At 41.4% G+C, this 24,570-nt stretch overlaps 4 protein-coding genes across 4 annotated transcripts; 2 read left to right on the top strand and 2 right to left on the bottom strand.

Annotated features, from left to right (window-relative positions):
• Positions 1–1,996, top strand: ficd (FIC domain protein adenylyltransferase). The gene is made up of 2 exons (XM_083904818.1): positions 1–306; positions 761–1,996. Exons 1-2 carry the CDS (start codon positions 36–38, stop codon positions 1,837–1,839), a joined length of 1,350 nt encoding a protein of 449 aa, XP_083760944.1. The 5' UTR covers positions 1–35; the 3' UTR covers positions 1,840–1,996.
• A 1,365-nt stretch (positions 1,997–3,361) lies between these two features.
• Positions 3,362–11,200, bottom strand: sart3 (spliceosome associated factor 3, U4/U6 recycling protein; the record flags this gene model as incomplete). The annotated part of the gene is made up of 19 exons (XM_083904810.1): positions 3,362–4,272; positions 4,513–4,697; positions 4,787–4,939; positions 5,077–5,531; positions 5,932–6,103; positions 6,198–6,274; positions 6,361–6,473; positions 6,565–6,674; positions 7,065–7,123; positions 7,214–7,291; positions 7,392–7,499; positions 7,590–7,728; positions 7,850–8,005; positions 8,191–8,315; positions 8,540–8,645; positions 8,841–9,025; positions 9,113–9,217; positions 9,300–9,426; positions 11,003–11,200. The coding sequence occupies 19 exons, from the start codon at positions 11,198–11,200 to the stop codon at positions 4,080–4,082; spliced, it is 2,844 nt and encodes a 947-aa protein (XP_083760936.1). The 3' UTR covers positions 3,362–4,079.
• A 174-nt stretch (positions 11,201–11,374) lies between these two features.
• Positions 11,375–13,026, top strand: iscua (iron-sulfur cluster assembly enzyme a). The gene is made up of 5 exons (XM_083904826.1): positions 11,375–11,498; positions 11,882–11,995; positions 12,079–12,189; positions 12,296–12,374; positions 12,542–13,026. Exons 1-5 carry the CDS (start codon positions 11,400–11,402, stop codon positions 12,613–12,615), a joined length of 477 nt encoding a protein of 158 aa, XP_083760952.1. The 5' UTR covers positions 11,375–11,399; the 3' UTR covers positions 12,616–13,026.
• Positions 13,027–19,074: 6,048 nt separating this feature from the next.
• On the bottom strand, positions 19,075–21,996 carry tmem119a (transmembrane protein 119a; the record flags this gene model as incomplete). Its single annotated transcript, XM_083905129.1, has 2 exons — positions 19,075–19,822; positions 21,824–21,996. The coding sequence occupies 2 exons, from the start codon at positions 21,994–21,996 to the stop codon at positions 19,075–19,077; spliced, it is 921 nt and encodes a 306-aa protein (XP_083761255.1).
• Positions 21,997–24,570: the final 2,574 nt, after the last annotated feature.

Here is a 24,570-nt window from a genome sequence, read left to right as displayed (position 1 = left end):
TCACCAGAGAATGGAGGATTTAACCCGGAGTCATAATGTCTGCTTTGACGGCGTGGCGCTACACCAGCGGCCGTGTCCTCGGAGGCTGGGGCCCGCTGCTGTGTGTCCTCCTGGGCTCTCTGGTGGCTCTCCTGATGCCCATGGTCGGCGTGGAGGACCAGTGCTGCAACGGCCTGAAGGGCATCGCCCAGCTCCGCTGCCAGCTGTGGGGAAGTCCTCCCCCGACACCGGCTGTTCAGTCTACCAGCCTCACCGTCGCCTTCACCGCCCTGGATGTACTGCCTCAGAGGTCCAAGCCCAGCAAAGGTACTGACAAGAATTGGAAGTACTAATGTACCGAAAATCAGTGTAAATTCTGTGATAATGTCCTAAGAGTGACGTGTTAAATGCCCATTGTAAATATGGACACTTCCTTTCCCTCACCTTCCCTTCTGTTCTCTTCTCTATCCTTTCCCTCCTAATCGCGCCAGGGAACTACGGTGGCCTGCTTCAAAAGGCAAAACGCACCATCTGGCTATTTGTCCATTCAGGCTACTGTAGAAATGGGTCTCAGAAACATAGTATCTTCTAGCACTACTATCATAGTATCTAAACATAATGCATAATACACTTTCTAAATCTACTAAAATGAAAATTATTATAATTTTAATGAGATTACATTATCAATTATCAAAGTATTACTTGATTATTAACCTATGAATTTATGTGTTCTGGCCCTGGTCCTGGAGTTGATGTTTCTGTTTGCACGTCCTGTTTGCAGAGAGGGAGCTGGAGGCTAAAGCAGCTCTGCTGCAGGCTCAGGAGATGAAGAAACTGGGGAAGAGGGAGAAGGCTCACAAGCTGCTGGTGCACGCGCTGAGTATGAACCCCGACTTTGTCGACGCTCTGACCGAGCTGGGGACCATTTTGGAGGAGAAGGATGTTGTCCAGGCAGATCACCTCTACACCAAGGCCTTGGCCATCTCTCCCTGTAACGAGAGAGCGTTAGTGAGCCGAGATCGAACTCTGCCCTTGGTTGAAGAAATTGACCAGCGTTACTTCAGCATCATCGACAGTAAAGTGCGAAGGCTCATGTCCATTCCTAAAGGCAACTCTGCACTTCGCAGAGTGATGGAGGAAACCTACTATCACCACATCTACCACACGGTGGCCATTGAGGGCAGCACGCTCACGCTGTCCGAGATCCGTCACATTCTCGAGACGCGTTACGCCGTGCCCGGGAAAAGCCTGCAGGAGCAGAATGAGGCCATCGGCGTAGATGCCGCGATGAAGTACATCAACACCACGCTGTTGTCCAGGTCGGCGGGCGTCACCGTCGGCGACATCCTGGAGATCCACCGCCGCGTGCTCGGCTACGTGGATCCCGTGGAAGGAGGGAGGCTGCGCACCAGCCAGGTGTTTGTGGGCCACCACATCCCGCCCCACCCTCAGGACCTGCAGAGACACATGCAGGAGCTGGTGCAGTGGCTCAACGCTGACGAGGCCCTGCAGCTGCACCCTGTGGAGTGCGCGGCCCTCGCCCACTACAAACTGGTGTACGTTCACCCGTTTATAGACGGCAACGGACGGACCTCGCGCCTCCTCATGAACCTCGTGCTCATGCGAGCGCGGTACCCGCCGATTACGATCCGCAAAGAACAAAGGGCTGAGTATTACGGAGCTCTGGACACGGCCAATGAGGGCGACGTACGGCCTTTTATTCGCTTTATCGCCAAATGCACAGAAATAACTTTAGACACGTTATTGATTTCTACGACGGAGCACGCTGTGGGGCTGCCGGAAGCAGGTCAGGACCAGGCCTGTCTGGACTGCAAACAGACCATCCCTATCCACAACTGAGCGGGAAAAAGCGTGAATCCCATGTAGACATGAGTGGCATTAATGTTACACCCTCTTTAAAAAAATAATTTCCATGGGTGAATTCTAACTCACTCCTTTTAGAAACTGCTGCAGGATGTTTTGAGGTTTGCTTTCATGTCAAAGGAAATTAAAATTTTATTTGAAGTCATTTTGATTCCCATCAGAATCCAGTTTGAAGTTGATGATGAAGCAGCTTTAGGAGTTCTTTAGTTGGGACATTTATGGGCGACTTCCAGTGGAGATGTTTAAGTGTGTGTTAACGTTAAGTTAATTATCTTAAAGAGTTGATGTCTGACACTGTAAAGCACTTTCATGCATTTTGATAATTTATTAAATTTTAAAATAAAAACATGTAGTGACTTCAATTCTGCCTCTTGGTTTTAAAGGGTTTAGAATAAACAACGCTGTGTTTTGGGGCTCAAAGATGATTTACATGACTTTATTAAAACAAAGTTTTTAATCAGAGAAACAATAAAGACAATACTTTTTTTCACAGGACCCTAAAACACGCGGGTAGAAAAGGGGAAACAGTGCTGAAAAATAAATAGTGGTCGAACACAAAAGCCATTTACTAATCATCTCTCAAAATGTACGTATAGTAATACAAAACACTGCTCACAAAAGGTAGGTGACTTCAAGAGACTCAACATATTTAGACGTTTATTTAACATTAGGCCACTTTGGTGAGAGCAATAAGTATAGCTTGTATTCCATCTGTTCTGAAAACTGTAGATTTATATTATTACAAACTATGGTTACCTTTTGGAAATGATGATATTGAAGAGTCATTACTTTCCTAGTGAGGCAAGTGGACCAGACACGTGGTTTGACTGGTGACACGGGAAATAAAACACTGCATAGATTCTCTTCTCCTGTGAAGAGCTATACACCTAAATATGTGTAGGAGATTTAACAAACAATTTCACTCAAAGGGTGAAATTACCTCTTCAATGCATGAACGTAATCATGTCTGTTACAATCTGCGGATCATGTTCTTCAGTCGTTTGTAAAACTGACATAATGACACCGTTGGTAATAATTTTAGTAATATATGTAAACAAAACATGATTAACTAGCTCAAAACCAGAGGAAATGGACATAAGTCGTGACTCGTGGATGTGTCCAACAAAGCAGCCAGTTAAATTAAATACAGTTTTTTCTCAGTGCTCTTTGAATTTCAAAAAGGTGGAAACATCAGGGTTTATTTACCTCTCAATGGAAGCCAGTCAGACCAATGTATAAATGGGATTTGATGATGGGATGAGTTTGTCCAGGACAGGTAGGTCATGCCGTCAGTGATGACAAATATGAGAAATCATCATATATCTGTAAATATGCGAGTGTTAAAGGTAAATCACAGATGGTCAAACATCATTGTGGTTTATTCAGAAACATATCTTTGCTCTTTTAAAAAAAAAGGGGGGGGTGCATCTTCAGAGGTTACACTACTGAAGTCTGCTACCTAAAAAACATCTGGAGAATATCCTTACTGTGGGCACACACACACAAACACATCCGCACAATTTTTTCTTTACGCCTAACCTTAACCACTTAAAGCCTAACCCTTACCTTAACCCTAACCTAACTACCAATCAAAAAAGTTCCCAAAACTTAACCACTTCCTCAGAAATGACATTCTGCCTCATTAGGACCAGGTTTCGGTCTCCAGGACTACTGGTCCTGACAAGGTCAGTGTTTATGCCCACACACACACAAACACACACAGCAGCTATTTTAAACATATTAAACTTGCATAATCCCTATTTAGAACAACATTCACAAGTTTGGCTGTTCCGAATATTTAAAAAATAAAAATAGTCTTCCCCATCTGCTTCTGTCAGATCTGCTTCACATTAACACAACAAAAGACACCTCAAAACACAAGGCTTACAAAACATACAGTGTATTTACACAAATATGATACACTTTTTCTTTTTTTTTCCTTTTATAAAATGGCTCGACCAGCCTCATTCAAACACAGCCACCATTAACTCTCTGTCACACTGGTGAAATGTCTTAGTGGAGAAGGGTTTGTGATGGAGGACAGGAGCTCTGTGATTAAGGCAATCTTGCAGAACACGCATGATGAGAACGGGGCTGATATTAAAGGGAAGTTAGGTAAACAATTACAGAAAAAATCACCAACACTAATTCATAAGGACACATGATGGTTTTCAGTGTGAAGGCAGTCTCGACTCTCTTTCTCTCGCGCCTTCCTCTCACTTATTCAGGAGCATCTTGGCAAAGTCTGAATTTGACAAAGATTTTGTCTCTGCGGCCGCGTTCGTTGACGCATTGCCGGTTGCCAGCACCTGCTCCGAGGCGGCCCCGTTCTCCACTTTGCTCACAGATTCACTTTGCCGGTGCAGGGAACGAGGGAGCAACGACAGCTGGGTGCGTCCTTTTCCTCTCCTGGAAAAAAGAAAAGAAGAAGCTCTGTATCCGTTTACCTTTACAAATGTGAGGCTACATTTGTAAACAGCACTTTCAGATAATAAAACAATGTGATCCAGGGCTTCACCATTCCAAACCAAACACAATACAATAATGAAAACACAGCAATGGTCAACTCAACGTTGACATCACTCCCAGATCGGACTTCCGATAGAATGGAGAATGACATAATTTAAACTCTTGCTTCAGTAAACTTACGATCCATAGACCTGACGAGGCATCAGGTTTGAAGGTTTACTGGAACCAGGTGCATCCATCATGTTTCTGCGAGGAGGGTTACTTATCGCAACGGAGATCTTGTTCTCCTCTATTTCCATACCGTCCATTTTCAGGACTGCCAGGGACGCCTGGGCTTCATCTGCAAACTCCACATATGCCAGACCCTGTGGAGAGGCGCAGTAGGACATGGTTACGACACTGTTCAAGCCACTCCTTCCTCATTAGCCTAAACAAGAGTGTGTCGCTTTCTCACCTTGGGTTTTCCTGAGCGATATGTGACCAGGCGGATTTCTTTGATGTCGCCGTGGCCTTTGCACATTTCCTGCAGTTGCTCTTTAGTGCAGGAGAACGGCAGTCCGGAGATAAAGATCTTGTGTTTCTCTATAGACGTGTTGTATTTGAACACCTATGACAACATTGTGTGAAGATATCATCAGCATTCAAACAAAACAATAAAACAATTTCTCTTTTGAGGAGACTCATAAAAGGCATGCAGATAGGCCATAAAGAAAAACAAAAATATCAACTCGTGTTCACATTTACCTTAAAATCTGGGTTTTTGTTTTTATCCACACATGGCGACACAAACATGGGCCTGCCCTCCACCTCTCGTCTGTCCAGCTTCAGGGCTTCAGCGACCGACACCGTGGACTCAAACTGAACGTAGCCGTAACCTTTGAACCCGCCTTTGCTGCCGAAGATGAGGCGGACCTGCGAGATGGGGCCGCACGTCTCAAACAGCGTCCTGAGCTTTGCCTCTGGCTCCTCTAGTGTGTAAGCTAGGTTGCTGATGAAGACGCTGCTTTGATCGTTACGAAGCTCTGGCTTCTCCTCTTTCTGCCTCTGAGCTGCTGCCGCCGTGGTCGCAGCTTCCTGCTGCGCTTTTTTAGCGGGGGGCTTGTAGCCGGGGGGAGCGTTTCTCCCAAAGAGTCCTGTCTCTGTCTCCATGTACTCTGTGGTTTGGTCTCCATCTCCTCTGTGTCGTTTGGGGGCTTGTTCTGTAGCAGAGAAACAGAAAAGTTAGGAAAGGTGAAAGATATCTTCCTTGTTAACGGTGTTTGTGTTGCATCTTCACATTATTTGTATGCCGTGTCCTCCATCTGAAAACAAGCATTACTATCAGACCTGACTGAGGGAGTATTAGTGTGAAAACAGCAGGAGTGCAGGCACGGGCGAGGACAAGAATCATTTATGCTGACAAACTACTGAAAGACCAGGTTTGTGAGGAGTAGAATTCACTAATGAAGGTTTTCACGGGCTCTTCTTTGTGTTTTCAGTCACACTTTAAAATGATGCTGTTGCCTCTCTGTCTTGACATAAAGCAAATCACTTCCATGGGACTATAGAAACACACAGAGAGTTACACACTTAAGCTCAAAACCGTGTATTCCATCTAACCTGAGTCGTCATTCCATTCATCCTGATAATCATCTTGCTCTGCTTTCCTCTTCTCTCCGAATCGACTTTTCTTCTGGACCTTCTTCTGAGCCTTCTTGTCGAACTTGGCTTTCCGCCGCTGGTCAGCTTTGTCGTCCTCTTGACGAGCCATGTTGGCTTCTTTCTCCGCCACCTGACAGACGGACACGAACATGACGGTAACGTGAGCCAAAAGCACCGTAATTACGACACTCCTGCAAAACGACAGTCCTGATTTGTGCTCTTACCTTTGCTCGTTGCTCATTAACCCTGTTAAGACGAGTCTCCGTTTTCTGTACGGCCACGTCCCAGTCCTCCAGAGAGCCTGTCGGTGAGGACGCGACATGAAGATATGATGAATCAGTCTATGCTAACTTTGTTTTTGTCTTGTTATTTTTTTGTTTAACTCACCTTCCACTCTCTCAAAGGTGAGCAGGACTTCACACACATGCTCTGGATAGTCTGAGGTGCACTGAACTGCTCTGTGAAGAGCTTTCCGACAGTGAACAGGGTCTCCATAAGACCTACACAGGAAGTCAATACGACATTTTAGTTACGTGATCGCAACTTCACTTAAAGTTAACGCATTTTCAGTTCAGACACGGACAGACGGACCTTTCCAGGTTATAGTACTCCAGCCACATGTTGGCATATTTGGCGTTGCCTTTCGTCATAATACTGTCCCACAGTTCTCTGGCTTTTTGCATGTTTTTGCAGTGAAGAGCCTGGAAGGGACAATAAAAAAAAGTTATGAAAGGTTAATTTGTGCAATCTATTATAAATAGAGTGAGTATTATGGTGTGTGATTCAAAAGTTAGATTGTCTTGAATCCTGACAAGAGTTTTACACTCGAGGTAGATGCCATGTCTGGTGTGAAGAAACCAGCAGAGGGCAGTATTTCTTTGCATTTCCTTTTGCATAAAGAAAACTATTCCTAATATTAGGATATTAATTTCTTGGCCTAATATTAGGCCAAGAAATTAGTGAACTAACCCCGTTTCTTTCATCACGTACATAAATGACTATGATCTCTATCAGCTATAATCAAATACAAATTAAAAGCAGGATTATACACAGAAAAAGTGAACAGAAAATGAAAATGTAACACTCCTTACCTCTATTCTTGCCCAGATCTGCATTATGAGACAAGAGGAATCTCCACTTTCACCAAATCCTACAAGGCCACAACAAAAAACACCATTAAATGACTACAAGACTCAAACCACGACACCAACAAACACAGATCCGAGCTAAATCCACTTACTTTCTTCCACATCTTGTTTTAAGTAGTCGAGAGAGCGAGAAAAGGCTCCTCGTAACTCCTCCAACTCTTTACTTGATTCTGAAACGTCAAAAATAACTTCACATCAGTTTGAAAATAAATAAATAAAACTCCTGTGACATTTTTGTTTCTTAATATTTGAAAACACAGCTGCTCTCACCATTGCTGAAATCCACACGTCTCCTCAGGTAGTCAAGATATGCCTGCCATATTTCCACGTAATCTGTTGCTTGAATGAAACCAGCATTCAACGCCTTCTCAAAAACATCTACAGAAGCAAAAAAAAGGGGCGTTGTGTTAATATGAGACAAGATAACCAGCATATACATGTCATAGTCACCGAGTCATGATTTCAGACCTGAGACAACAGGATGATCAGCTCCATGCCTCTCCAGAGCCAGCAGGTAGCTCTTCCACAGACCCATGGTCCAGGGGCAGTTTCTCACAGCACGTTCATGTGTAGGAAGAACCAAGTCCTTGATCTTCAGCTGACGGTCCTACAGAGACCAGAAAACACAGTTATCTTAAGAGACACTTTTATCAGAATTCGTTATTTTTGGACAGAGGGATTTTGAATAGGGATTCCATGACACAACAGAAGATCAGACCAATACTCACAAGATAGGTGGTAAATTTGGCCCAAAGGTCTGGGACCAGGCAGTTCTCTGCCAGAGCACGCTCAAAGACGAGCTGGATCCGCGCCGGGTCACCCTCCTTTAGCTCAAAGTTGAGGTAAGACTGATACTCTGCCATTTTTGGAGGTTCTGCCGCAAGCTGCGGGAAGACAACAGCAGGGAGTCACAAAACAATAAAAAAAATGGTTTGTGTGTGAATATAACATGATATAAATATTTTTCCCCCTGCATTACAGCTCTCAGTCTGCCAAAACGACAACAGCAGACACATTGTTTAAAATAGCATAGAATGTTTCAGCCATAATTATCAGTGCAAGTCCTTACCAGGGAGTCCTCAAAAGGTTTGTTCTTCTCCATCTGCTTCACAGCCTTTTTGTACTGATGTACTGCAGTCTCAGGAACGCCCTTGTCAGACCACTCTTCGTACTCTGCATAGGTGGCTCCCATGTCTGCAAAGTGACAAAACGTTGCCAGTTTTTTAAAAATACGATAAATCCTGCATGCGATACACAGATCAAGCATTTTGTCTGTGTTTGTTGTTACATTGCTCTACAGTCCTTCTTGTTTGGATAGACCCAACAACTTAAGGTGCTTAAATATTGTTATTCAGTTTTATTCAGACACCTGTCCTTTTTACAGCAGACCATCAGTACAGAAAAAGCATCACTCTTACCCATCAGGGGAACGGCCAGCTGGCGGCGAAACAGTGTATGGATTCGCTCGAGCTGAGTGTTGAGCAGCTCCTGCTCCTCACGGCTGGGAATCTTGCCAGGTGGAGGCTGAGAGGAGAAAAAGCAACTATTGTGTTACAAAAATTAACAAAGACGGATTTAAGTAAAAAATTTAAAAATGAACTTACTGAAGTATACAAGTAGATTACAAACCAAAAACATGACCTGATGACCTGTCAGTGAGCAACTTACTGTATATCTGCTATACTACAGTAATATGTTCTAAATGACGGTGACACAAACCTGGACTGTGGACAGAATGGCGTTCTCAAACTCTCTGTACGCCTCCCACACCGTCTGTCCCTTGGTCATGTGAAGCCCAACAGCTGTCACAGCTCTCTCAAAGATGGCTCTCACCTTGTCTATCCCACCTGGTGAGCCCATGCCACCGATTGAATACTGAGCATATTCAAGCCAGATCTCTGGACCTGTGTGTAAAGACGCAGAATAACACGTTAAACTCACGTAACAACAAAAAAGGTCAAAAGCAACAACTTTGGCTGAAATGTACTCACAGATGTAGTCTTTTACAGCTCTCTCGAAAAGTTCGTAAACTTTCTCCCGGTTTGATTCCTCCTCAGTCAGACGGATCTCATCCTTGAGCCAATCCAGCCAGATCTCTGCAGGATTTACAAATACAAAATTACAGTTGCTTATATAATCCAGGCTGACAGACGTCAAATTAAACAGACATACACCAACCTTCAGTGAGAGGGAAGAGTTCGCTCATCTTCTGCCGTGCCTTCCGCAAACGGCAAAGTTCTCCCTCCTGCTTCAGGAGTTTGATGAGGTCCACGTGGCAGTTGTAGTCAAAAGCATTGATTGACAGCTAAACGAGGGGATACAATAGTGGATTATACAATTAATCTTCAATCATCTTAAATCACTTGTGCTTTTATGTATTTATTCAGCAGTGATTTATTACCACAACCGAAGAAAACTGCAGCAAACATTTCTCAATTATTTTGACATTATAATCCAACCCAGAGAGTCAGGTCAGTTCCGAGTTCCTAGTCAGAAAATTTAAACTGAAACGCCCCCTTGAGTCTCCAGGTCTAAAAGCCGAAGCAGTCACTCGCGTCAACAGTAAGAAACAATTTTCTGAGGATGGAGAAAATATCCCAGAGGCCACGTCTTGGTTGATGTGTCTTATGCTTAATCTATTTATATATGGCTAATTTAGTTTAATTCAGCTCTGGAATGGATAAGTATTATGATAATCAACTTCGAGTGGCTGAAGAAGTCTAACTCGCTACATATGCAACGTCAGATTCTAGGTAGAGCGCTTAACAAATTTAGTAGACCACCTGTCATAAAGATGAGAAAACATCATAATTTTTTGGCTTAAACTTAAACTAAATGATAGCATTAAAAGTATAACTTTGATTAAAGAGCCTTCTGGTTAATGAACCATTACAGAAAATTATTTTTGATAATGATTATCTATGCTGTTAATTTAGTGCTGCTGTGGCTTTGGGATGAACAATTAATCGAAATTCGAACGATTAATTATTAACACATTTGGCTTTAATATGAGGCCAAACATATCATTTTAGATGAATTACTGTCTCGATCTACACACATCTTATTCTACAGACTGAAGAGAACATCCGTTTCTGACAGATCTGCACAAATACCACACATTTTTAATATGTTTTTCGATTGAAAATGACAATAATTATGTACAATTTAACACTATTCAGCCTTAGAGGTGGTCTAATACATGTGTTCTATGCTGTGCATACTGTGCATAATTCATGGTGGTGGTGGATATATATTTTTCGAACGTTTTGTCCCATTTATAATTGTTTTTACTTTTTATTATTGCAGCGGACACACAAACTAAAAGAGCAACATCAATGCAAAGTGCAAAAATGATGCTATATTGAAGTCAGGTGTGTAATGAAACAGTTGAGGGACGATCAGTGAGGTAACAGTGAGGTCATAGACTTTGATGTGGTTCTCAAAGCTCACGTTGGACACTTTAATACAGTGTACGTACAGTACATAATCCTTCACTGTGGAATCCTATAACGCGACAACAGTGTGTAAAGTTGGCTCTTGTGTACTCGGAGTTGTAGCACTTATGTTTTTGACCACGCTGAAGGTTTGAAGACTGAAAACTGCTGTAAAAACGTGTATCACCACAAACCCCATTAGCAGCAGCACAAATTAGCAGGACGGCTAATCACGACTCTACGAGTGACGCCGTATCTCTGTGCGCACTTCATTAATTCAATTATATATAAACAGTTAGCACTTAACTGTGTTATAAGTGAGTGCTAAACCAGAGCAGGTGACGGGTTTTTAAAGCTGCTAACTCGTAGTAGCTCCCCACGTTCACCGCCCATTCATTCTCATTAGCACGTTAGTCCACTTACTAGCTCGGCTGTTTGGCTAATTACCTGCTCTTCCAAACGCTGGATTTCGGCTTCGTTTTCCCTCTCGTCCTCCGACGAATCGTCGTCCTCGTCGTCTGTGTTCTCCTCTCCCATGCCCTCCTCATCCTCCTCGTCCGACTCCATCTCTCTCTCCTCGATTCCCGCGTCTTCCTCCTCCATATCCTGCAACTGCGTATGTTCTGCGTTGCCTGACGCTGCCATATTGGAAAGGCTGTCTGCCTGGTAACAGCAGCGGCGCGAGGGGCAGAGGGGGCGGGGCCTTGTAATCCTGTATTTACGTCTGTTGGCCGCTGGGTGGAGCTCCTTCGCGGGCGAACGCCTTTCTGTCGCTTGTTTGTCAACAAAAGCGCACTCTTCGCCACTCGTTGACTGACCCTCTGTTTGTTTGCCGCAGCTAAACATGGCGGCGGTGTCTGTAGCAAAGTCTGCGACCTCGCTGTTGTTTTTCATTCGGAGGTTTTTATCGCCGCGGTTAAACGCCGTGTGTTATCATAAAAAGGTAAGAGACTAAAACCGTGTTTTTAAAAGTGGAACATTTATTTTTGTTGTCTCTTATTCTACGTCTGTGAGTTACCTTCGTCTTCCTGTGTGTGTACACACAGAGGTTTAATGCTGCTCTACTGTATGACAATCTTTTTCATTTCAAGCTACTTTTATTATTTGTTCTCTTTGCTCTTATTTCAGTGTTTTTCCTTTTTTGTTTTCATTTCCCCTTTCATTTTAGTTACGTTAACCCGGCTTCAAGTGTTTGTTGTGTCTGTTGATCACTTGGGTTGGAAGCAAACAGTACTAAACTATGTTGAAACATTGGGGATTAATGGGGATTGTTGCAACCCTAGAGTGATGCAGTGTTTCTTCTCTGTATGTGTGACTTTCCTGAAGGTGTTGGACCACTATGAAAACCCAAGAAATGTGGGGTCTCTCGACAAAGGCTCCAAGAATGTGGGGACGGGGTTGGTGGGAGCTCCAGCCTGTGGAGATGTTATGAAACTCCAGGTAAGCAAGAAGAGATCATCCCAATAACAGAAATTCTTCATACGTGTTACTATCACTCGGTGTTTAATTGTTTGTTGTTACAGATCCAGGTGGATGAAAATGGGAAGATTGTGGATGCAAAATTCAAAACATTTGGCTGTGGATCAGCTATTGCCTCCAGTTCTCTAGCAACAGAGTGGGTGAAGGGCAAGTCGGTAAGTTAGTACAACACAGATTATTATAAGAGGAGAGTTTGTAAAGAGTTGGCTATTCACATCTTTTTTTTCTTTCTTTTTGAATATTTTGTTTTTCACCCTGTAGGTCGATGAAGCTCTAGAGATAAAGAACACAGATATTGCCAAAGAACTAGCCCTTCCTCCAGTCAAACTTCACTGCTCAAGTAAGTTCAGAGCACAAACGCGTGCATGGTAACTGCCTGTATGTATGTTTTCTGATATCTAATTATATACAAATAATATAGAAAAATAGAGCATTATATCGTCTGTATTTGTCAGAGGTTTTCCTGCTGTTTGTGTTTCTAAAGCCTCGTCCGTCTCTTTCTTTCAGTGCTCGCTGAAGACGCCATAAAAGCCGCGTTATCCGACTACAAGCTCAAACAGGACAAGGAGACGAGCACTTAATGTGCTCTTGTTAACAGTCCCTTGGATATTTTCAGCATCATGTTTAGTTTATGGATGACAAGTTGCCATGAATCTGCATCAGGGCCTTCACTTTTCTGGGACATGTGGGAGTTTTACAGCCTCAAAAATCTCCACAGCTTTTTATTTAGTCTTAATTAAAGATGCAGGTGTAAATTAATGCATGTTAATGCAATTTTGGTGAAATGTTGATATGAAATGATATTGGTGAGATAAGAAATGCAATACTTCAGGTCAGGGTCTGTTTTGGCATTAAGTCTTTATTTTTGGCTCGTCTGTGTGAAAACATTGCTCCATTTCACAGTTAGGTTGAACAGTTAAAGTGTATGTACAAAGCCATGCTATAGAATATTATGCAACTGCTCTTAATGTGAATTAAATCATTAAAACCTCTTCAGTGTGTCTGTGGTGAGGTCATCCACCAGATCCTGCATCGAGCGGCGCAACCCTCTGTCGCCGCCGCAGCACCTGTTTCAGTACCAGCAGCACTGCCAACATCAGGAGAGCTACGAGGACGCACAGCAGCGCAAGCAGAGCGACGACCACGGTGGAGTTCTGCTGCGTCAGGAGTCGTGGCTCAGACGTGGGTCTGGAAGCGTCTCTGTTTGTGAACAGCACAGAGTGAGTCTCTTCAGCAGTGGTGACGTTAGTCTGCGGGTACCGACCCGTGACGTTGTCTCTGCATTTCTCTTCCACGTCAGGAGGAGACGTAACTGTTTTCAAATGGTACGGTCTCACAGACTGTGTCTGATTTAGGGTTAAACATTCCTCATAGATGAAGGCCTCTAACGCATAGTGTTCAAATAACACACGGCTGTCGGGTAAGTCTTTTGAAACGACTGGAACAGTGTTGGTTTTTGACATTTGCTCTGACAAAGTCTTCTTAAACCAGCTTTTATCTGTTGGCGTCTCTGTCACCGTGTCCGTTCTCTCGTTTGGCTTCAGGACATGAGGACAGATGGTCATGACTGAGAGGTTCAGGAGCAGACGATGAGCTAGATGGACGGGCTCGTTGCACACCAGGTCTGTGGCCATCTTCAACCTGCCGTTCAGTATCCAGCGGTACAGATAGAGGATGTCACACTCGCACACCCACAGGTTGTTGGAGAGGTCCACAGACCTGAGGCGTGGCAGGCGGTCAAAGGCGCTGTCTGGGACGGAGCGCAGGCAGTTGCTGTTGATCCTCAGGACCTGCAGGTTGATGAGGGCAGACAGCGAGGCCAGGTCCAGGGCAGAGATGCAGTTGGCAGAGACGTCTAAATGAGTGAGCGATGCGGGGAGGTGAGGAGGGAGCCTCGTCAGGTTGTTGCCTTTCAGCGTCAGCACCTGCAGCTTGCTGAGGCCCTGAAGGGCCCCGGGTTGGATGGCACGGATGCGGTTGTCCTCCAGATCGAGGCGGGTGAGGTTCCCCAGCTGCCTCAGGGCGCCCGTGGTGATGTAAGTGATGCGGTTCTCTTGCAGCAGCAGGGATTCTAGACTGGAGGGAAGTCCACGAGGGAAGCGGTCCAACAGGTTGTGGCTCAGGCTGAGCTCCTGGAGGCTGGAGAAGCGCCGGAGTAGGTGGTCCACGTTGCAGAGCTGGTTTCTGGCCATGGACAGAGCCGAGGTGTTGAGAGGGACGGAGCGAGGGAGAGACCGCAGGCCCAGGGACTCGCAGAGGACCAGGTGTCCTGGGCGAGGACAACAGCAGCCGGGAGGACAGGGAGACATGCTGAGGCAAGCTAGAGGACAGATGCAGAGAACCAGGAGGACACCACATCTGCACCAAAGCATGACCTCACTGCAAGAAGAAAGAGATGAGAGATGTCCATGTTAGACTCAGTGAAAGAAACTTATTAGAGACTGAATTAAAGATGGAAGGAAGAACACGGAGAGAAGATGGAAAAGAAATGATGGATAATTAAATCCTGAGGGCAGTAATGCAACATAATGGATGCCAAATGCTTTAAATTAAATCACTAATAATTGATCAGATATATCACAGATATATATATTTGACCTGTAAGTTATTTATTTGCATTTGTAAATATAGATGGAACATCCCATATTTGCTGTGAACTAAGTAAACAAAACCATATCCCATTGAAAAAGTAATTTGTTTATGGATCAAATTGAATAAAAAAACATGAGTTGTTATAATAAAGCAGCATTGGTCAATAACTTAATAATAGTAATAATGATAATGATAAAGGGTTTATTTAACTTAACTTTAATTTATGAGAATATGGTGAATAATAATAAAAAAACGAATTGGAAACACTTTAATTTACAGTTCCTGGTAATAGTTAAGCAATACTTTAGTAACGAGGAAGTGATAAGGACTGGAACAATTATTAGATTAATCCGTTTTTCGTGGACAAAACAAGACAATCGAGTTTAAAATACGACCCTGAAACTATTGAAAATAATCGTTAGTTGCAGCTATAGAAGTAACATTACTGTCATATCGTCTTATTTCTCATGAAATTCCCAGCTTTGTAATAACATTAACATGTATGGTAATGAGGAGATAATATTACACTAAAACCATGTTATTTCCAAAGTAATGTGCAGGTAAAAGGTTTATAATTTGAATTATTATAGAGAATCATCACTGTAATGTCTTAACCAATAATAACCATATTATAAAGTTGAAATTCATCCTCTTTTATTCCCCACAAACATTTTCCATTATAACCAAATAAGACAATATTACCAAAAATTGCTCTACAAATATTAAAATGTTCAACAATAAACTGATAGTGACATGAGGACTCACCATTCTTCTGTTCTTGTCTGATCAGCTCCTCCTTCACAGAGACACGCAGACATGTCTGTCCATGGTCCTTCAGGTCCACAGTCCACTGTCCCTCTGAAGACACTGCACCCACGACCACTGTGACAGTTCCAGGCAGATGCTCATCAAAGTTTAACCGCAGCCTTAAAAAAAGGTGCCGTGTTACCTGTTCTGCATCCTCTTCAGGTCAAAACACAAAACGGATGACGTGTGTTTTTAAAGATTAGAAATCAGCACGTGAATAATAAAGTTCACGCAGAGACGATCAAAGGCTGAGTTTAGTGAGAGTGGAGCAGAGGGAGTGAGTGCAGAGTGTTTTCCCCCCCCATCATCCTCTGGTGTGATGGGAAGAGAGTGAAAGTGAAGGGATTGTATTTACTCGAATTATTTAGCACTTCATTGACAATAGAGCTGGGAACGTGACCCCGGAGCGAGGCTCTGTCAGGACTCACGTTACAGACGCAGTCACAGAGTCACTGAGTTTTACTCTTTAACCTGGACGTTTTTCATGTTTCATCTTTAGACCCTCTGCTGAAAGTGTCCTTTAAAACATTTAAAACAACATCTTAGATATGGTCTGAATGTATGGAGGGCCATATTATTATTATTAATTTTTTATCATTATCATTATTATTATTTGTTTATTTCGGGCATGTCAGTTAGATCAACATCATCACACATCATCCTAGTTTAATTCATACACATGACCGAAAGGGAAAGCGGGATAAGCAAAAGCATACATTATGATGATAAATACATTTATCATCATATTCATATTTTTTGACGTAACATATTCCAGCGGCAAGTATCAACCATAAATGGCATATTAATTAATGACTCAATTAATTAATGACTTAATGACATAATTATTTAATGACTTCATTAATAAACGACTTAAATAATTAAATAATTGATTAATTACTTAATGACATTTAAGTTAAAAAAATGTATTAAATGACTTAATTAATGACTTAATTTATTAATTAATGACTTAATTCATTAATTAATTAAAGAAATACAGAAATAAATGAATGAAAAACTAAATAAAAGAATGAGTGAATAAATACAAAAATAATGAATAAAGTAGTAAAGACGAGTAAATACAGAAATGAAGGCGAAAGTACAGAAATAAATGAATGAATGACTAAATAAAATAATACATGAGTGAATAAATAAGAGTGAATAAAGTAATAAATAAAGAAATGAATAAATACATACAGAAATATACGATTAATACATAAAGAATACATGAGTAAATAACTGAATACATAAATATATAAATCAAAGAACACATAAATAAGTTGAAGAAATATATTCATCAAAAGTTTTTTGATGGCTGACTTTCATTTATTTATCCTGTTTTTCTGCATAAATGAATGAATGAATGAATGAATTATTAATTAATGATGTAGTTATTGTTTTAAATGAGTAGGTATTTGCTCACATATTATTTCACTACTCAACGTACAAATGACATAATGTCAGAGTTTAAAAATTCACCAGAACAAATCCGTGTCCTCTAATGTTTTGCTCTGACGTCACATGAAGGAGCTGTGGTTTGGAGAGAGCGAGAGACTCTGTGTGTGCTCTCTGATATGTATCTGGTTCACTGCTGCTGAAATATTTACAACAATCTTGTACGGGTGCCAGCTGTGGACAAAAGGTTTCGTCTTTCGTCAAAACCTGTGTGTGTGTTTGGGTGTGAGGTTCACTGCTGCCGCCTCACTGAGGGATAGAAAAAACCACTATATCGGACGCACAAATTTGAGATTGTGAGTGGATCTGGCTCATAATTACAGATGTGAATTCAACATAATGTGCACGTAGGTAGCGAACGAGCGAGAGTTTCCTCTCTTTTCGACATTCCTGGCCTTTTCTAATCTTAGGTTGTTTTGTTTGTGGCTGTATTTGTGTTAGAGTTAGGCGATCAGGACCATTTCCACTGCTTCAATTTTCTCAGTCAGGACAGAAACGCTGTTGGTTTCCAACACTTTTTATTAAATATAAGCAATTGTAAACAATAACTTGGAGAGGAAGCGTCAAAAATCTAAATCGGAGCTGAAACACCAACAAGTAAAAACAGACAAACTGAACACTGACTTAACGGAGTGGGAAAACTGAGTAAGAGAGGTTTTCTTTCCCCCAAAATAGAGTCAAATAGAATAAAAATAACTATAAAGTCAATTAAATATGAGGATAACACTGCGAAGCCAAATATCTCTCCCTGCACATTACAAAATCACATTAAAATAAAAGATTTTTTATTCATATACATCATTATTATGTGTATTAAAAAGCTCAAACACTTATTCATAAAGCTGTATTTTAAACACAGTTAACCTGTGTTTTTGGTGTGAAGCTTTGTGAAATGAATAAAATAACATGATGCAAAAGCAAAGGTGAGGTAAATAATAATGAGATGAGCGTTTAAAATATATAAAAAGAGAGAGAGTTTTCTTACACAAGTCAAGTTTAGTGGGCGACTCACGCGCTGCTTTATATTTACAGCAACAAAGAGTTGGAGCCGAAGCTTCACTGCGACTGACGTACAGCAGGACAGACAGACCTCGTCCTTCTGTCTTCACACACGGACAATATTAAATATGTTAGAATAAACGCATGCATGACTTTTACTGTTTTTTAAAGGGGAAATTACTTTTAAAATTTACTTTTTTTTTCCTTAATGTACAGACAAACACTTAGACTTTTCCCATATCACTTATAATCACAATAATTCCTATGAATAGACACATTTAGCATTTAAAATATGGGTGATTTTTTCTCTTTTTCATAATTATTTTCCTGGATTATTCGAGTATATAGTAAATAATGATGATCTCAAATGTGTTTGTTTTGTCCTCAAACCAAAATCTTTTAGTTTTAAATCATTTCTTTGTAAAAAATTGATGAAAGGAACTGGAAAATATTCACATTTAAGAAGCTGAAAAATGAGAAAACGTAGTTTTGATTATTACATAAAAAGCCAAATAATCGCTCAAAAATAGATTTAGCATCGCAGCCCTCGTGATTTTTCAAATAAGGCCTCACTTAAATATTATCAATCTGTGAAAAAAAACAATTAAATAATTAAAGATACAGTAGGCAGGATTTATTATTGCAATATTGATCAATAATTCCACAAGCTTTCAGTATAATGTAAAATTGTGTGATCGGAGAGAAAAATAACACTTTTTAAATGTGTATGTGTAGCATCACAGGAGAGATTTGACCCAAGATCAGTGTGTGTGTGTGTGTGTGTGTGTGTGTGTGTGTGATAACCTGTGGATGAACCTGAACCGTCAGCTGTTTCCCCGGTGATCCTGCCTGCTGCTGCTTTACATAAATGTTGACACATTTTTTTTTTTTTGCTTAAATCAACCTCTTCTTTTTCCATCTTTTCCTCTTAAGTCAGTGTTTCTCAGTCCTGGTCCTGCAGGTTTTAATGATGAAGATGTTTCCACTGCTTCATCACACGCCTGATTCAAATACTCATCATCGATCCATTCGCTCATTTGAATCAGGTGTGTTGGATCAGGGCAACATGTAAAACCTGCAGGACTGTGAGTCTCCAGGATCAGGACTGAGTAACCCCCGTCTTAAGTTACACGTCACGGTTGAAACATTTCACCTGTTTTTTATTTCATTTCTTTTGGGACCATTGATTATTAATGGTGGCCCTTCTTCAGGTGACAGGTGCAGACGGGCTGAGCGGCGCTGGAGCTCTGCTGCGCCTCCTCCCTGCGCTTCACCGGCTCCTTGTGCCTGGGCTCCTCCCTCCGCTTCTCCACCTCCTCCACCTGCTTGACCTTTCTGACCTCCTGGCGCGGCGACGACCTCACGTCTCTCCCCCGCTCTCCCACCAGGGCCTTGGAGGGCGTGCGCAGGTGCTTGGGCGAAGCCGTGCCCTGAGTCTGGACGCTCTTGACGTGGTCGACGGCGTACGGCCTCTCGTGGAGCTCGCCCGCGTTCTTGAAGCCCACGCTTTTGTCCGCCGCCGCGTTCTTCCTGGCCGGGTTGGCCGCGGGCTTGAAGGCCTCCAGCTTCCGCTTGTGACTCATGGCCGAGGCGCAGCAGATGATGAAGACCATGACGATGAGGAGGGACGTGACGACGATGATGATGAGCATGTGCTCCTGCAGGAAGTCCGCCACGCGGGTCAGGACGTAGTCCTTCAGGCGGATCATGGTGGTGGTGATGGTGTTGGTGAGCGAGGGCGCGCCGGTGGCCGCCGTGATGACGACGGGCGCTCGGGTGGAGAAGTAGGACGGGAACAGGAGGCCCAGGTCCGCGTCGTCACCGCTGCCGTCCATGGACATGTTGTAGAACATGGGCGCGGCGTGACAGACGCCACAGCACAGCGAGAGCAGAGTGAAAACCACGGGAGACTTCATCTTCTGCTGCTTTTTCTGAGTCCTGCAATGACAACAAAGAGTCTTAGAAACACTCTTAGGAACAAGAGTGTTAAGTAGAACCATATAAGGTTCTTCTGCTTGTCCTCATAGGAGAACCCTTTTTGGCTTCGGGTAGAACCTTTTTTATCAAGTTTCCACCAAGAACCCTTTATTCAGGAAAGGGGTTTTAAAGGGTTCTCTGGATCAAAATGGTTCTTACTGGAACCATTAGTGTTACCAAGAACCCTTGAAAAACCCTTTCTACTGGAAAAGGTTTTTCGGAAGCAAATGGTTCCAAGTAGAACCTCAGCCCTTGTAGAAGAACACTTTTGGAACCTTTATTTCTCAGAGTGCACAAGGGGATGAACATCTGCCTGTGAAAATAAAATATGTTCAATTCTGTAACTTTATTGATCCCCCATTGGGGAAATTCTCAAAAAAAAGTTCATATAAAGTTGACTTAAAGGTGCCATATGTGAGAATGTGGCCAAAAACAGTCACTACATTCAAATTAAAAATACAGAGGTCTTTTAGGTTTCGATTTCTGACGTAACTGGCAACCCGTGGTTGCTCGGCAGCTGAGACTCTACTGACTGCAATGATTGGTAGACGGCGGTAGGTGGCGCCACATGCCAAAACATGATTTCAAAACATAAACATGATTTGCAGTCTGCAAAATATATTTTTTTTTAATGCAAATATTTTGTCTGTACTGTTGTTGTTGGTGAGTTCAGTTTGTTATATGGACATTATTCCTGAGTCTCTGTGACATATTAGGAGGATTTTATGGCCAGTTGCTTTAGATTTATTACATAATGCACCTTTAATTATGTATTTATGAAGTTTATATACAATATACATATTATACAGTGTGCAAAAACAGTATAAAGGTTTTTTTTTTTTTTTTTAAATACAATATTTGTAAGAGCTACAAAGGATGAATAAGTCTGTGGTTGAACTGAGTGTGTGTCTGCCTGATAGCAATGCTAAGCTAACTCTTTCAAAAAAACACTACTTTTACTATTAATACACATAATTCTGTCCTCTTAAAGCAAATGTTTTTTTATTTTTTATTAATAATTTAAAAAATCTCTCAACTGTTAATAATAAAAATAAACATTAAAGATTAAAGATGGAATTTTATTTTAACCCCTGGGTTTATTCGTGAAACCATATGCCTAATTTTTAAAAAGAACAATAAGGTGGAGAATTCTAATATATTATATTTTCAATCTTGTCAATCTTTGACAAATAAACCTCTGCTTTATATAAGTTTCTTTAGAGGCTCTAACTGCCATACTATAATATTCACTAACTACGACATACTACAATACACAACAACTAACACATCTTTGTAATTAGTGCTGCTACAGCGTTTGCTTCTTCTTCTTTTTAAAAGCAGATTTCCTGTCCTATCATCTTGTAACTGTGGTAGAAAAAAAAAGTCAGTTAGACAAGGTCAAAGGTCAAAGTAACTTTTTAAACCACAGTTACAGGATGTTTAAGGCAGGAAATTGGTTAAAAGAAAGACAGAAAGACACTAAGGCAGCACTAATTACAAAGATCTAATCATTGTTTTGTGTTGTTATTATAGCAGTTGTATATTTTAGTATCATAGTTAGAGCCTGTGAAACAACTCAGCTTAAAATCTGGCAGAGGAACGACCTCTTTAAGCTCTTTAAGCTCATATAACGCAAATTAGAGGAGTTTTGTGGTAGAAAACAGAATCGAGTTTTTCCACCACGTAACTACTCGGATTATTTCAGTGTCAAAATGTCTGTCTGTCAGCAGACACGTCACACATTAAAAACACATATATAATATAATATTATATAGAATTTTAAAAATGTGACTCCAGGATCCGTGTTGACTCAGGTCTGTCTCTGTGTGTCTCTGTGTCGCACCAGTTCTATTTTAGCAGTTCTGCTGCAGAGTAGCCATTACTTATTCGGGGTGGAGGCATAGTGAGTTTGCTGCTGTCGCCCCTTATAATTTGTAAAGGGGAGGGAGGCCACCGGTCCACCACACCAAAGCCACGAGGAAGTCCTGCAGCACAGGGAGCGCAGAGGAGCGCAAGAGGCGTGGGAGACCTGTGGCCGTGGCCTCCTCTATATTTACCGCGGGCAGCAGCAGCAGCAGCAGCAGCAGCAGCAGCTGTGCACCACCTCCCAGACCTAATGAAGATATAACCTGCATTTACAACTGCTGAATAAACTGTCTCGACCCAGTCTTACTCTTCTTCTTCCATGACTCTCTTAACAGTCTCTCTCCATCACAATGTGAAGCAGAGTTTTAACAGGGCAAAGTTCAGCCTGTTTCCACTTTATCTTTTTTAACACAGTTTGTAATTACACTGCAGAGACCAGCTTTCCAATCACTGAAGTCAACCTGCAGCCCCCTCTGCTCTCCTTGTGTGGTCAAACATGCTCTCTGCTCTCTGGTCTCTTCTAGACCACATGTTGGGCTGGTTCTCCGTCCTGGATGTACATCTATACACTGTAAGACAGCGCTGCCCCCCCGTCCCCCATAATTACAGCCATAAATACATTTCCCGTGTTTTACCAGCGGGTTCGACATTAACTCGGCCTGAAGGTCTTTCTTTCTTTCCTCGACACAGATACTCTGTTATTAACCCATTATAAATGACATGGATTCACACACACATACACACACATATATATATATATACTGTATATAAAAATAATCATATGTACAGTATGTACAAATTAAATTATAAAAATTAGTTTTTTTGTCTGTTCTAATTATTTTTCGGTCTGTTCTCTATCATCTTAATCCTTAACTTAACGTAACGTAGCTTAACGCAACATAGCTTAACGCAACGTAGCGTAACGCAAAGTAGCATAGCACAACGCAACGCAACGCAACGCAACGTAACGTAACGTAACGTAACACAACGTAACGTAACGTAACTTAATGTAACGTAACGTAATGTAGCGTAGCATAACGTCACGTCACATAATTTAGCGTATAGTAACTTAGTGTATCTTAACGTGACGTAACTTAGCGTAGCATAACGTCACGTCACACAACATGACTTAGCGTAGCGTAACGTAACATAACTTAGAGTAGCGTAACTTAGTGTATCGTAACGTGGCGTAACTTAGCGTAGCGTAACGTCGTGTCACATGACTTAGAGTAGCGTAACGTCCCATAACTTAGCGTAGCGGAACGTCACGTAGCTATTCCCTGTTGTACAATTCCCCATTGTATAGCGAGGATGTTTTAAGATATATATTTATTTTTATTTTTTATCTCGTTTTAACAATGGTTTCTATTTATGGACACGATCCCATTGTTTAAATGTGTTTAAACATTTTTTTTTTAAATCTGTTGTTCTTTGTTCTCTTTTTTATTTCTATTAACTCCACCGAGCGTATAATAACAAGCTCGTTCAAATAAATGTTTCCTCGACCACCTGGAAACCTCACGCCTCATGGCAGGAGGAGGAGATGGAGGAGACTTACATAAATATTGCAGCCAAACTGTGGTACATGTAGCACCAGTGGTACACGAGCTTCCTCTGGTGATACTAAATCTTGTTCTACTGTGTAAACCAGAGTGCGTATAAAGTGAAAAATGTTCACCTTAATCTTAATCTGATCTAATGTAATGTAATCTAATCTTAATTTAATGTCACTACCAGTGTATGAAGTATATTTTATTTTGGTCAAAAATGGTGATACTTTTTAATGGACACCTAAATCCTGTTGTGGATTAACGTAATTCACGGTTCTTGCCCCCACCCCCCCCAAGCTCTGGGCCCCACATAATTTCGTGCCCTGCGGCCCCGTACGCACAATGTTGCAGCAGCCCTGTCGACCGACAATTATAACATTTTACCATTTAAGTTCGGTCTCCTAAACGTCTAAAGTGGTGGTTTGTTTGTCAAAAATTGGCATCTGGACGAGAGTTTGAAAAATAAAAAGCAATAAAAGTGAGCGCTTAACGGCGTTTTTGGTCAAACAACACGGGTTTTAAAAAGGGTGGAGCAGAAACGCAGACTCTCATCTCTAAAGATAAATATATATATATATATATATATATATTTATATATCTGTTAATTAACAGATTAGGATTATACAGGGGAATGCCTTATTAAAGGTTAAACATCTGTAACCAACTATCTTTATTAGAATTAAATCCAATTACATTCAACAATACTCAACTTTTTTGACTTGGCAAAGTAAAAATGTCATGAATTTAAATGATAAAACTGACTTTAAATTTTTTATTTAAATGATAAAACTGACTTTTGAGCTTCATTTTATATATAAAATGAAGCTCAAAAGTCGGTTTTATCATTAAAGTTGAGTATTGTTGAATGTAATTGGATTTAATTCTAATTAAGATAGTTGGTTACAGTTGTTTAACCTTTAATAAGACATTCCCTGTATAATCCTAATCTGTTAATGAACCATTATTGTTAAATACATTGGTTATAAGCAAAAGAAAAGTAGAAGTGACTCATGAAATAGAAAATACTTAAGTACAAGTCCTTCAAATACTGCACCACTTAGTAAAGAGACTGTATGTATTTTACTAGTTTTGACTAATAACATTTTAAATATGAACCATATTGTTCATAATTGACAATTGTCAGTTTGCATAAACAGCTCTGAAGTGACAAAAAAGTGTGTTTCCTTCTTAGTTTCTTGATAAAAAAAACCCTTTAATAAAAGAAAATCATACTTACCGAGCGTGTTATCCTGGCTTTATTCTGCAGACGACACAAAGCAGCGCAGACGCCAG

Source organism: Microchirus variegatus (assembly GCF_963457635.1).
Source record: "Microchirus variegatus genome assembly, chromosome: 18".
Taxonomy (NCBI): domain Eukaryota; kingdom Metazoa; phylum Chordata; class Actinopteri; order Pleuronectiformes; family Soleidae; genus Microchirus; species Microchirus variegatus.
This window is presented reverse-complemented; position numbering and strand designations above follow the sequence as displayed.